The 13640-nt window shown below is 40.3% G+C and overlaps 1 protein-coding gene across 1 annotated transcript in view; it reads right to left on the bottom strand.

The window, feature by feature from the left end:
• Positions 1-1310: 1310 nt before the first annotated feature.
• cpsf3 (cleavage and polyadenylation specific factor 3) overlaps positions 1311-13640 on the bottom strand; it is a 30673-nt gene continuing 18343 nt past the window's right edge. The window contains exons 10-18 of the mRNA XM_078400097.1: positions 12453-12599; positions 8970-9122; positions 8612-8720; positions 7095-7193; positions 5737-5831; positions 5074-5161; positions 3890-3959; positions 3040-3139; positions 1311-1905 (exon numbers count right to left, since the gene is read on the bottom strand). Coding sequence (XP_078256223.1) covers positions 1801-1905; positions 3040-3139; positions 3890-3959; positions 5074-5161; positions 5737-5831; positions 7095-7193; positions 8612-8720; positions 8970-9122; positions 12453-12599 — 966 coding nt within the window. The 3' untranslated portion in view covers positions 1311-1800. The remainder of the gene's footprint in view (positions 1906-3039; positions 3140-3889; positions 3960-5073; positions 5162-5736; positions 5832-7094; positions 7194-8611; positions 8721-8969; positions 9123-12452; positions 12600-13640) is intronic.

The raw sequence follows: 13640 nt of genomic DNA, 5'->3' as shown, positions 1-13640 counted from the left end.
GGACTAAGGCCTTGAGATAGAGCAAAATATGCATCAAAACATAACATTTATTCCCCGTTTAAATTTTATTGGTGTCACTATGCCTGACAAATCTGTTGGGAGTTTTTCGAGGAGGCAACAAGCAGGATAGAGTCTGTGGATGTTGTTTACTTGGATTTTCAGAAGACCTTCGATACGGTGGCACAGGAGGCTGCTAAACAAGATAGGAGCCAGTTGTATTAGAGTAGTGGCATGGATGGAAGATTGGCTGACTGGCAGAAGGCAAAGAGTGGGAATAGTGGGGCCTGAATGGTTGACTGCTGTTGACCAGTGGTGTTCCACAGAGGTGGGTATTGGATCAGCTACTTTTCACTTTAAATGTTAATTCTTTGGATGATGGATTTGATGAATTTGTGGCCAAGTTTGCAGATGACACGAAGATAGGTGGAGGGGCAGATAATGTTGAGGAAGCAGGGAGTCTGCAGAAGGACTTGGATAGGTTAGAATAATGGGCAAGGAAGTGGCAAATGGAATACAGCACAGCAGAGTGTACAGTCATGCAGTTTGGTAGAAGGAATAAAGGCACTTTCTAAATGTGGAGAGGATTCAGAAATTGGAGGTACTTGGGAGTGCCGCTGCAGGATTCCCAAAAGGTTCATTTGCAGTTTGAGTCAACGGTAAGGAAGACAAATGCATTGCTAGTATTAATTTTGAGAGGATGACAATATAAAAGTAAGGATGTAATGCTGATGCTTTATAAGCCACTGGTGAGGCCACAATTGGAATATTGTGAGCAGTTTTGGTCCCCATATCGAAGGATGTGCTGGCATTGGAGAGGGTACCGAGGAAGTTTACGAGAATGATCCCGGGATGATTGGGTTAATGTATGAGGAGTGTTTGATGGCTCTGGGCCTCACTGGAGTTTAGAAGGATGAGTGGATTTCATTGAAACTACCTGATAAATGAAAGGCCTACATGGAGTGGATGTTGAAAGGATGTTTCTGGTAACAGGAGAGTCTAAAACAGGAGCGTATACCCTCAGAATAAAAGGACCTACTTTTAGAATGGAGATGAGGAGGAATTTCCTGAGCCAGATGATGGTAAATCTGCAGAATTCATTGTCTTCATTAAATAGAGGTCTTGATTAACACCAAATAACAGTGAACTCTATCCACATATCAAAATAGGAAAAGAATGTTTTAATCCTCTGTGGATCGAATCAATCTTTATCACAATGTAATCCGTGCCATGCAAATTGTATAAGAAATTAAATCTGAAAAAGAAATCTATTGTATTTCAGCATTTCCATAAATATATTACACTGAAAAAAATCAAGGTTTGTTAAAATATTTATTGTGTAAAAATGTAAGTTTGTTTATAAAACGGTCTACTTTCATTATATTAGCTACCCAACAGATACCCCAAAACACATCTGTCTTGGTTGTCATTTTGTTTTATTTTACGAAATGAAGGATCAAATAACTAAAATCAGATGATTCCCTTACTACTCAAACAAGGCCGATAGCAAAGAAAAAATGTTTTCAAGAAAACATTACAAATTTATTGATAACTTTGAAGTCACACTATCTTATTCTTTGTATTTTTGGCCCAAACCTGGTAATTAACCAGATTTTCCTTCAAAGAACAATTATTCTAGTTTTAAGCATAAAGATGCAACACAATGCACATTACAGTTTGTTCAAACTAGATTGGATCATTTACAGCACTCAGACAAGGGACTCGGTAACAGATACAGAAAATGTTATTAAACGTTGATGACAAAAACAAAACTGTTCATATTTATCACTGGTTTTCACCACTTCAAGAGAGGGCTGGGCATATTGTTTCATAGAGTCGCTGCACTGCCATTTCCACCATTTCTCGAAGTGGTTCGTCCTCCACACTGCCCTCTTCACACACGACCACCTGTGGGTGAAATCAAATGAATTAGATACATATTATATAAAGGGCAAGTGTAGAAAAAAACAAGTTTAACAAATCTACTTTACATACTCCTTTGCAAAAGCTTTAAAATCTTCCACCTGGATGTAAATATTTTAATGTCTTTATTTTTCCCCAAGTGTCAATTTGGAAGAACTGAATATACATTATTTCCTATAAACATCAGACCCTTCAGCCAATTTTAGTTGAGATGCCCTTCTCCCTTAAATATGGATGTCATAGGTAAAAGAAACAGACAAAGTATATCGTAAAAGTTTTTTAAAAAACTACCTCCTGGAAATACTTTGTTGTGATGCCATTCCTCCCTTATTTAATTTCTAAATTAAAAGACTCCAAAATCATGTTGAAACTCAAATGGCACCATGCAGACAGAACACAGTTGGAAATAATATAGAAATGCTCTAATTAATTGGTCAAAGTGCTTTGAGTCAAACAGGGATTGGTATCAATCCACTCATTGATGCATCTCTTTATAGTTATCACCCACAAGTGTAAGTCTACATCCCCTTAATGGTGTGTGGATATCAGAGATTTATAATGCATGCACATGGCCAATAGTTTTCCATGGCACATTAACTCAAATCCATATTCTCTTTAGAAATTTTAGCATGCCAAAAAAAAACATACCAAAAGTGATATTTTTTTTTACAGAAATTTGAATGAGAAATGAGAACCACACAAAACACACCAAAAATTGTTCATTGTCCTGAAATTTACATCTGCTGTTCAAAATTATGGCATTTTCTTATTCTTTTTTTCCACCTTCAGTTTGTTAACTCCAAGTACAATTAGGCACATCAAAGCAATGATGTGTTTAGTCAGCCCAGGAAAGAGTCTGAACAGGCAAAGGATGCTAAGGTGATGTGGTTCTATTTGGCATTTCCTGCAGACTGTCACATTCCCTGTATAAGGAGGCGGGTTCACAATCTGCAGTCTTGCTAATCAGCTTTTGTCAGCACTAACAAGCCAGAACTGATACTGTGGAACAGATGGAGGGTGGGGCAGTGCTTTGGCTTTTCAACAAGTAATAAAAGCATTCCTCCCATCTTGCACATCAATAACCGTCTTGGCTGGTTATTAAAAGCTGTGAATACTTGCCCGTGTGTCCAGAGAAATGTTTGCTGCCTTGCCATCAACTGTTACAGAGAGAGTATTGCCAGTTTTAGATCTGGATACACAATCCTGACCAAACATGTCTCTAAAAAAATGAAGATGATTTTGTAAATAAATGGCATTTTCAAAAGGATTGCAAAGAGAAACGAAACATCATAACAGGTCTCTTCATTGTTCACATAAATTGTCACAAAGGGAATCTATGGAAAAGTTCAGGCAGCAAGGCCCATTACATGCATTTTTTATTTAAAATGTAATATTATTAGTTTGTGGATTCAGTTTTACATATGGCAACATTTATCACAATCACAAATGCATTAGGACTAAAGCAAAGAAGATTGCACATAAAAAAAAGACACAAAATGTTGAAATAACTCAGCTGGTAAAGCTGCTGCCTCACAGCGCCAGAGACCCAGGTTTGTTCATGACCTCGGGTGCTGCCTGTGTGGAGTTTACATGTTCTCCCAGTGGATTTCCTCTGGGTGTTCTGGCTTTCTTCCACATCCCAAATATATACGAGTTTGTACATTAATTGGCTTCTGTAAATTGTTTCTGAAATAACTCGCTGGTGTATAGGGAATGGCGAATGTGATATAACATAGGACAGGTGTGAGAGGGGGTGATCAATGGGGGAAGGGGCGGGACATGGACTTGGTGCGCCAAAGTGCTTGTTTCTATGTTGTATCTCTAAGTTAAACTAAATATTGCTCCTTTATTTATCTTCCACTTAAACCATTCAACAGCGAGTACAGTACACACTTCTGCCTTGTGGATTGGCAGTACATCTGGCAGAGAGAAAAAGCTTGTGGAATTGAAACAAAATAAAGCAACTTACTCTAGCATAACTTCCAGTCTCTTTGTGTACGTTTCCTTGTCAACTTTCTTGTTTGCACTTTGTTGCATGACTAGAAAAAAGAATAAAGTAATACTTTAGGGTGCAGATCAGAAATGTTAACCAACAATCAATTACCAAAGTTTGATTGATATGCCACATAGTATTATACAGCATTGACAGTACAAGTGTAAAATAATTTTTAGTAGGTGTTTTAAGCATATATTCCCAATCTCCCAATCTACTTCATTGAGGACCTTGCACTTTTTTCTTTTATCTGCACTTTCTCTGTAGCTGTAACACTATATTTGGCATGGTTTGATTGTTATCATGTATGGATAATTTTCCTGGATAGGACTCAAAATAAAGCTTTTCCACTGCATTTCAGCACATGACAATAATAAAGCAATCAAAAGCCATTCATAAATGTTCAACAGCACTCATTTTGAATTAGAGAAACCATGTACAGAAGGAGTTTAAATGCTATAGAATGAACTACTTGACCAGGTGTTGCTTATTTCAATTGAATAATAAGTTTATATCCCCTGTTGTAATCTTTGGAATGACATACCAGTCTGCTTGATGTCCAGTGGTTAGACTAAATGCCTACGTGCATTGATGCAGTACAATGAATAGGCTCCTTACATGATCCAGTCAAAATACACAAAACAGAACAAGCAATTAATTTAAATTTATCATTATATAAATCACTATTACTTAATTCATGGCCAAAGGACAATGGGCTGCTTGCATAATACCAAGATATACTGGTTATTAACTTCATCCATGATCTACTTTGAGCCAACAGCTGCAGTTCATTCAGTCATTTAAAGAACCAGAGACCAAGGAAAGAAAAAGTCATTTCCATTCGCCACTCTGATTGCCAGTCGGCAACTATTAAAAACGTGCATGTTGATGTCCTACAAGTTCCATCTTATAGCTGGAGACTAACTCGTACATGAAGACGAATCTGCCTGACATGTACACAGTACCAGAACGACTTCCCAGACTCGGTCTCACTACCCGAGTGACAAGAGACTGGCCAGACAGATGCAGTTCCCAAGCAATGCACCAGGCACGGTACTGCAATGTGCTGGCACCTTGGACTCTGTCTCTGGATAAGTTGTTTTCAAGGGGTATAAATATTGTTGTTCTTTAAAAAAATGGCGCTGTGAAAATTGGCATACCTTTCTGTGCTTTAGGGTTTGATTGCACCTCCAGAATCACTGTCATTACGGCATCAGCATACATGTCATTTAATGGATTGGCCACCCACTGTGAAGAAAAACATTTACAAGGCAGTGTTACTGAAATGTTAAACTGATTATATTTAATTGCTGTGTGGTTTATTAGTCGGCAACTATTAAAAACGTGCATGTTGATGTCCTACAAGTTCCATCTTATAGCTGGAGACTAACTCGTACATGAAGACGAATCTGCCTGACAGTTGAGGTTGTCAAATTGGGTATATAATTTGTGGCGCCTCATTGCAAAACTGAGCATTTTTGCCTGTTTTCCAAGCTGAACACAAGAGATCCCGAAGAACTGTTTAATGGAGTTTTCAGAGCCTCGGAGGACAGAATTGCATGAGATTACCGGTTATTTATCTCACTAACGTTTGCGGAATCTTGGTGTGTGCAACTGTGCTGTAACATATGTTTACATATTGAACCCAATATTTATTACTTGTGCACCACTTTGTGACCTCTCAATGTCACGAATGGGACAATGTAGATACATGTCTTTTCTTTGTTTCATAGGCTGGCACATACAGCTCACTTGACCGTATTAATTCTGAAATAAAAAGTTCAAAGGACGAATAAATTAAATGTTTACATTAGGAAGCTCACCTCCAGCATAACCATGCCTGGCTCCTGAACCACTGTAATTGCCTTGAAGACCTTCAGTGCTGGCTTTTCCTGAACTTCTATTTCTTCCACATCATCTGAGAGATAAAGTGCTCAATTAGAATGGTTATTTCTAATTCAAAAACTAATCTATCTAAAAAAAAACTGATCTTCAAACAAATGCTATATTTACAACTCAGCAATATTGTAATTGAGTTATTTTCTGTAATTGTAGTGCAACCAAGTTCTATCAAGACAATGACAAGGAACTAAGCAACTGATTATAGCTTTAATAGAAACATAGACATAGGAAATAGGTGCAGGAGTAGGCCATTTGTCCCTTCAAGCCAACACTGCCAATCAATATGATCAAGGTTGATCATCCAAAATCAGTACACCGTTCCTACATTCTCCCCAAATCCCTTGATTCCGTTAGTCCTCAGAGCTATATCTATCTCTTGAAAATATCCAGTGAATTGGCCTCCACTGCCTTCTGTGGTAGAGAATTCCACATATTCACAACTCTCTGGGTGAAAATGTTTTTCCTCATCTCAATCCTAAATGGCCTACCCCTTATTCTTAAACTGTGACCCCCTGGTTCTGAACTCCCCCACCATCGGAAACATTTTTCCTGCATCTAGCCTGTCCAATCCCGTAAGAATTTTATATGTGTCTATATAAGATCCCCTCTCATCCTTCTAAATTCCAGTGAATATAAGCCCATTCAATCCATTCTTTCATCATATGTCAGTCCCACCATCCCGGGAATTAACCTGGTGAACCTACGCTGCACTCCCTCAATAGCAAGAATGTCCTTCCTCAAATTAGGAGACCAAAACTGCACACAGTACTCCAGGTGCAGTCTCACCAGGGCCCTGTACAACTGCAGTAGGACTTCCTTGCTCCAATACTCAAATCTTCTCCCTATGAAGGCCAACATTCCATTTGCTTTCTTCACTGCCTGCTGTACCTGCATGCTTACTTTCAGGAAGCTTAACTTAAGGAAAAAAAAGCTAAAAGGCCTCCAATGGCAGTCCAGTGATCTGGTGAGAAAGTGAACAAGGAATTATGGATGGAGGCACCAGTAAAACCAGCAAACAGAGAACAAATAGTTTTTCAAAAGTCAAGCACCAATAGAAGTTCTAGTACAGATCTCCGATCCATCACTGCCCACAAGGCAATGACCTCAGTAATGACAGACTTGACTGTAATATCTTGCAGAATTAAATACTTTGCAGACTCATAGAGACTGGATCCAAGTGAAAAAGCATCATCTAGACAAACTGAGGAGGTGGCCGCTGCCTAAGAAGTCTTATCCAAAGAGAAAGCAGAAGGATGAAGGAGTAGCGATCGTTACAAACCTGCAAGAGTTTGGAGGTGATGTGCCAATAGCATGAAAGGTCCCGAATACTGAATGGCCTGAGTCTGTGTCACAGTGCTCATTGCTAGGTCGGTGTAAACTATTACAAAAGGGAAATACAGCAGTTTGCATTTTGAATTTGCACACATTGAATATTAATACTTTCCAAAATACCAATCAAATACATAAAACTGGAAATAAACTGAATTACAGATTGAAGTCTCACCTCACCAAGACTTTGATACAAATAGTTCAAACCAGTGATGTTCCCAAAAGATTTCTAATTGGCAATCCCCTATTTCCAATCTCTGTCCCACCTCCCTATTGTTTTCTTTCATAGCAATCTTCAATGCAACCAAACTAATGAAGAGCACAATCTAATGCTGGTCTGCATCAGTCTGATGAATTACTAAACGTTGGGTGGATTGGAGGGATATGGGACTGGGCAGGGCGTGGTGCACATGAGGAGTGCAGGAGGGATTTATATCTTTCTGCTCTGGGGGTGTGGGTGGTAACACAGCACAAACCTATCCCGAGATTTCCTGAGAACTCAAGGAATCAGCACGACACTGGAAACCATGCAAGCTTTTCCTGTGTTTTATTTAAATGAGAGTCTGGCACTTTCCAAAGTCAATTTAAGCTACTACCTCAAGTTACGAGATTCTTTCAAATTGGTTTCAGATATTGCTTAGGTACAAATTGACATTTTTATGTTAGAAGTCCAATACCACAACAATCAAGCTTTCAGACACCTCAATATCTATTTCAGACCTGGCATTGTAGGGATAGATATTGAAATTTGAAGATTCCAAAATTATGGAGCCTGTGAAACTATGAGGAAGAATGTTGGAGAACATATTTAATGGAGTTTAATGTAAGTGGGAAAGCTGGTTATAAAAGTAGTTGGAAGTGGAAAAATGCAATTTTGGAAACTAAAAAGTATAAGCTAAATAATATATCTTTTAAAAACTGATTAAGGTCCAGTTCCTGGCCATGACCCCTGAATGCCACAGGAGGACTGGACAAGGAGCAACTGCAATGCCTCTGATACACACCTTCACGCGCCAGGGCTGACTGTCAGCCAGTCAGGTAGCGGAGGTTGCTGGCACCTGTGGAACCTTTGCTACCCTTTTCCCCACTCACCATATCCACCATCCTAGAAAGTAGCCAATGCTTTCAGAGTAGCAGAGAAATTTTCCTAAAGATCATTACAAATGTACTAATATCATGCATAATAAATACAAGAAAATTTAAAGAAAGCAGATACTAATTAATTTGTACCACATCATAGTTGCCAGCATCCTTCAATTCAAGAAGGGTAGAGAAAATTAGTTTAAAATTATTTTTATTTTTGAAAGCATATTTTCATACTTTGGAGTATACAAATTTATCTAAATGTGGGTGATGTAAACTTTTTCTTGAGAATTTGGGACAGCATTCTTTGTCACGTCTTACTATGACATTCCTTAAACCCAAGAATTAATTAACTATTGGACGATGCAGAATATGTTCACTTACTCGATAGGTCAGAAGGAATAAGTATGTGATAGTTGAAGTTTCTTTTTACAAGTATCCCTGATATCCTTTGGCCTTGGTCGGCCTTTCTGTCTGCCAAGGAGCCCATCACCTGTTACAGAATTTAAAGTAATAAAGATTAAAATATGATGGGATGCAACCACCTCTAGCCTTCTGCACGCATCAAGTTGTTAGCAAATCGGTAATCACTCTGAAATCAGCACATATAGACTAGGAGAAGATTAATAGCCACAAAAGGAGAAAATCGTAAAAGAAACTAGAAACATCAAATATAATGCTCGAGTCACTGCTTATTGACAGATATCCTTCCTTTCTTCCATAAGAAGAGAATTGTAATTACCTTGGCAAGTTTTTCACCTCTGAAATATAGCGTCACAGCTTCAGTATTACGTGGGTTGTGGACCTCAATATGAACCTCATCATTGTCTTCATATTCGCGGATAAGTGCGGCCTTCAGTCTAGCCATTTCATTCTGTTCCCCGTGCACAAGCAACTACAAGAAATCCCAGATTTTCCCACAAAGGGAAGGAATTAATGTGCCGTATTTTAGAAAATCAAACAAAAGAACCAATATCTTAATTTCAGTAAAGATTAAAGCAGAATACCCATCTCAATTACTGAAGAAAAATAAGGCAGAAATATTTGCAATGCTAACATTGGTTCAGTTTCTAGTCACTCATTGGGGAAAAATAGCACAGACCGAACATGCATTTCAGTTGGAAGAAAAGACAATGAACCATCATTTTCAATCCTGATCACTCTACAGTGATGTCAGCCCGTGAACTGTTCCATTTGAGTTCACGTGAATCATGGATTGTGTTCAACTGCAATTTGTTGCCTCCCAAAAAATGGAGTTTCAATGCTCACAGAATAAAGTCTACAACAGAATCATCCTATATGGAACTACAGTCTAATACCAAATAGCACTTTGTGTAAAAACAAGGAACTGTTGGTTAAGGTGGATGTCACGGCTGTGTTCAGAGATGACATTACGGACGGTTTGTCTCGTGAGGCTATATGGGTGGAGCTGAGGAACAAGAAAGGGATGATCACTTTGTTGGGGGTGTACTACAGATCCCCGAATAGTCAACGAGAATTAGAAGAACAAATGTGCTGGGAGATTGCAGGCAGGTGCAGGTCAAATGAGGTTGTTGTAGTGGGGGATTTTAACTTTTCCAATGGACTGTGAAAATCATTCAGATGGGGTGCAATTTCTCAAAAGTCTTCAGGAGAGTTTTCTTAAGCAGTATGTGGAGGCCCCCACACAATAGACAATAGGTGCAGGAGTAGGCCATTCGGCCCTTCGAGCCAGCACCACCATTCAATGTGATCATGGCTGATCATTCTCAATCACTGCGTGAGAGGGCAACGCTGGATCTAATATTGGGAAATTGGGAAGGGTAAGTTAATGAAGTGTGTGTGGAGGAGCCTTTTGGGACCAGTGACCACAATCAATTAGGTTTAAGATAGTTATGGTTAGGGACGGAGAGGGTCCACGTGTTAAAATGCTCAACTGGGGTAAGGCCAACTTTGAGGGTATGAAAGAAGGTCTCGCTCAAGTTGACTCGAGCAGGTTATTAGACGGGAAAGGAGCATCGGCCAAGTGGGATGCTTGTAAAAGTGTATTGAAGAAAGCTCAGGATGTGTACATCCCCGTTAGAGTGAGTGGCAAAGCAGGCAAATGTAAGGAAGCTTGGCTGACGAGGGAAATTGAGACGATAGTCAAAAACAAGAAGGATGCATGGGACAGGTATAGGCAGCTGGGATCAAGTGCATCCCTGAAGGAGTTTCAGGAGCTAAGGAGTAAACTAAAAAAGGAAATCAGAAGGGAAAAGGGGGCCAGGAGATAGCTCTGGAGGGTAGCATTTAGGACAATCCCAAAAGATTTTATAAATACATAAGGGGGAAAAGGGTAACTAGAGAGATAGTGGGACCTCTCAGGAATCAAAGCGGTCATCTGTGTGTGGAGCCACAGGAGATGGGCAAGGTATTAAATGAGTATTTCTCCTCTGTATTTACTGTGGAGAAAGACAGTGGGACGGAGGATATTGGAGCAGTCACTGGAAGTGTCTTGAGAGCAGTCAGGGTTACTGTTGAAGAAGTACTGAAGGTACTGTCATGTTTGAAGGTAGACAAATCTCCAGGGCCTGATCTGATATATCCGAGGACATTGTGAGAAACTAGAGGAGAAATTGTGGGAGCCCTGGTTAAAATTTACAAGTCGTCCTTAAATACAGGAGAGGTGCCGGAAGACTGGAGTGTGGCAAATGTTGTGCCTCTTTTCAAGATGGGCTGCAGGGAAAATGCTGGGAACTATAGGTCGGTGAGCTTAATATCTATAGTTGGTAAGTTACTGGAGAGTATTCTGAGGGATAGGATATACGGGCATTTGGATGGGCAAGGGCTGATTAGGGATAGACAGCATGGTTTTGTACGTGGGAGGTCGTGTCTCACAAATCTGATTGGTTTTTGTTTTTTTGAAGTTGTGACCAAAAAGGTTGATGTGGGCAGAGCTGCAGATGTTGTGTACATGGACTTCAGTAAGGCATTCGACAAGGTTCCGAATGGTAGGCTGCTCTAGAAGGTTAGATCCCATGGGATCCAAGGAGAGATAGCTGAATGGATAGCAAATTAGCTCCATGGAAGGAAGCAGAGGGTAATGGTGAAAGGTTGCTTCTCAGACTGGATGCCTGTGACTAGTGGTGTACTTCAGGGTTCGGTGCTGGGCCCGTTACTGTTTTGTCATCTACATCAATGATTTGGATGAAAACACACAGGGCAAGGTTAGCAAGTTTGCTGATGATAAGGGGTGGTCTTATAGAGGTGTATAAGATCATGAGAGGAATAGATCAGGTAGATGCACAGTCTTTTGCTCAGAGTAGGGGAATCAAGGACCAGAGGAGAGAGGTTCAAGATGAAGGGGAAAAGATTTAATAGGAATCCGAGGGGTAACTTTTTCACACAAAGAGTGGTGGGTGTATAGAACAAGCTGCCAGAGGAGGTGGTTGAGGCTGGGACTATCCCATCATTTAAGAAACAGTTAGACAGGTACATGGATAGGACAGGTTTGGAGGGATATGGACCAAGTGCAGGCAAGTGGGACTAGCGTAGCTGGGACATTGTTGGCCGGCGTGGGCGAGTTGGGCCGAAGGGCCAGTTTCCACACTGTATCACTCTATGACTCTATGCAGATGCTGGTTTACAAAAAAGGACACAAAGTGTTGGAGTAACTCAGCAGGTCAGGCAGCACCCCTGCAGAACATGGATAGGCGATGTTTCGGGTTGGGACCCTGCTTCAGACTGATTATGGTGGGAGGGTGAGGGAGGCGAAAGGTGGAAGACAGGAGGAGCAGGATAAAGCCAGTCAAGTGATAGGTGGATGAGGTGAGGGGAGTGTTTGACAGGCAGATGGTTGGACAAAGGTCAGAGAGGTAAATATAAAAGGTGTGAGACAAGGATAGAAGAGTTGCGAATCGTGACGCCAGTGGACGAAATGGAGGTGGAAAGGGAGGGGGTGGGGAGAAATAGGTGCGAGTTCAAGTGAGGCACAGGGAAGAGAGGGAAGGTAAAAAGGGTGGAGGGTGGGGTGTAGAGTGGGAGGTGGTTTAGGTTAGTTACCTAAAATTGGAGAATTCAATGTTCGTACTGTTGGGTTGTAAGCTAACCAAGGGTCAGTGTGAGAATGGGAAGAGGAGTTAAATTGGTTAGTAACCGGAAGATCATGTAGGCCGTGGCAGACCGAGCACAAGTGTTCGTATAAACTGTGCAAGTCTTTGTGTAAACTGGGGAGGGAAATTAAACATTTGTATAATTCAGTACTGACCACATGTGGCGGCTTTAACGCACGAATAAATTCGCTGGTCTGTTGGTAATCTGTATGTGCAGAGAATGAAATATAATCTACAGACATCTTCAATGGCAACTTCTGTCCAGACATGGTGGTTACCTCCTCAGGCTCTGACATAATGTGCTGAAATTAAGAAAAACAATGTTAACATTGACAATATGCCATTGTCTGCAAAATAATTAAATCTTCTGAGTGTGATGTTCATATTAGAAAGATTGATAATCTGATTCAATGATTCTAGAACAATTTTGCACTCAACGTTAACAAGACCAAGGAAGGGAAAGCCAGGGATCCATGAATCTGCCTTCATTGCCAAAATGGTGGGTAGTGAAGGTGGACAGCCTCAAATTCCTTGGTGTGCATAAATCTGAAGATCTGTTCTGAGCCCAGCACATGGGTGCAATCAGAAGGATAGCTCAATAGCACCTCTACTTCCTTGGAAGATTGAAGAGATTCAGTATGTCACCAAATACTCTAATTAACTTTGACAGGTGTATGGCAGAGAATACCAACTCCCCACAATCAAAGGAATCTACAAGAGAAAGGCAGCTAATATAGAAGACCCACAACATCCTGGCCATGCTCTCACCTTGCTACTACCATTGGAAAGAAGGTACAGGAGCCTGAAACCCATGACCTCCCGGTTCAAGAACAGCTTCTTTCAAGCAAATATCAGGCTCTTACACAATGCACAACACTAACCACAACCTTATCTCAGCAACAATAATCTGTTATGGAATTTGTTTTGGTTCCACTACTTACTTCGGGTTTGCACTATAAATGGTCTGGTTACCTAGTATTACTGATTATTCATTTATTGTATAATTAGTTATTATATATTTGTGTGTTGCATTAATGGACCTATAAAGCTGCAGTAAGAATGTAATTGTTCCATTGCCAGTACATATGACAATTGATTATTCTTGGCATTGATATTTATGTTAAGAAAATCAGCTCCTACAGTTCTTCTTCACTGTGATAAACAGACACTTCCATAAGAAACAGAAATGATCCCTTTGGCTTAAGGAGCACATAATCTCTCACATAGGTCCTTCTACAGTTGTACCGGGCCCTGGTGAGACCGCACCTGGAATACTGTGTGCAGTTTTGGTCTCCCAATTTGAGGAAGGATATTCTTGCTATTGAGGGCGTGCAGCGTAGGTT

The sequence above is a fragment of the Rhinoraja longicauda genome, chromosome 5, assembly GCF_053455715.1.
Source record: "Rhinoraja longicauda isolate Sanriku21f chromosome 5, sRhiLon1.1, whole genome shotgun sequence".
In the NCBI taxonomy this organism is placed as follows: domain Eukaryota; kingdom Metazoa; phylum Chordata; class Chondrichthyes; order Rajiformes; family Arhynchobatidae; genus Rhinoraja; species Rhinoraja longicauda.
Note: the sequence above shows the minus strand (reverse complement) of the source record. Positions and strands in the feature narration are given on the sequence as shown.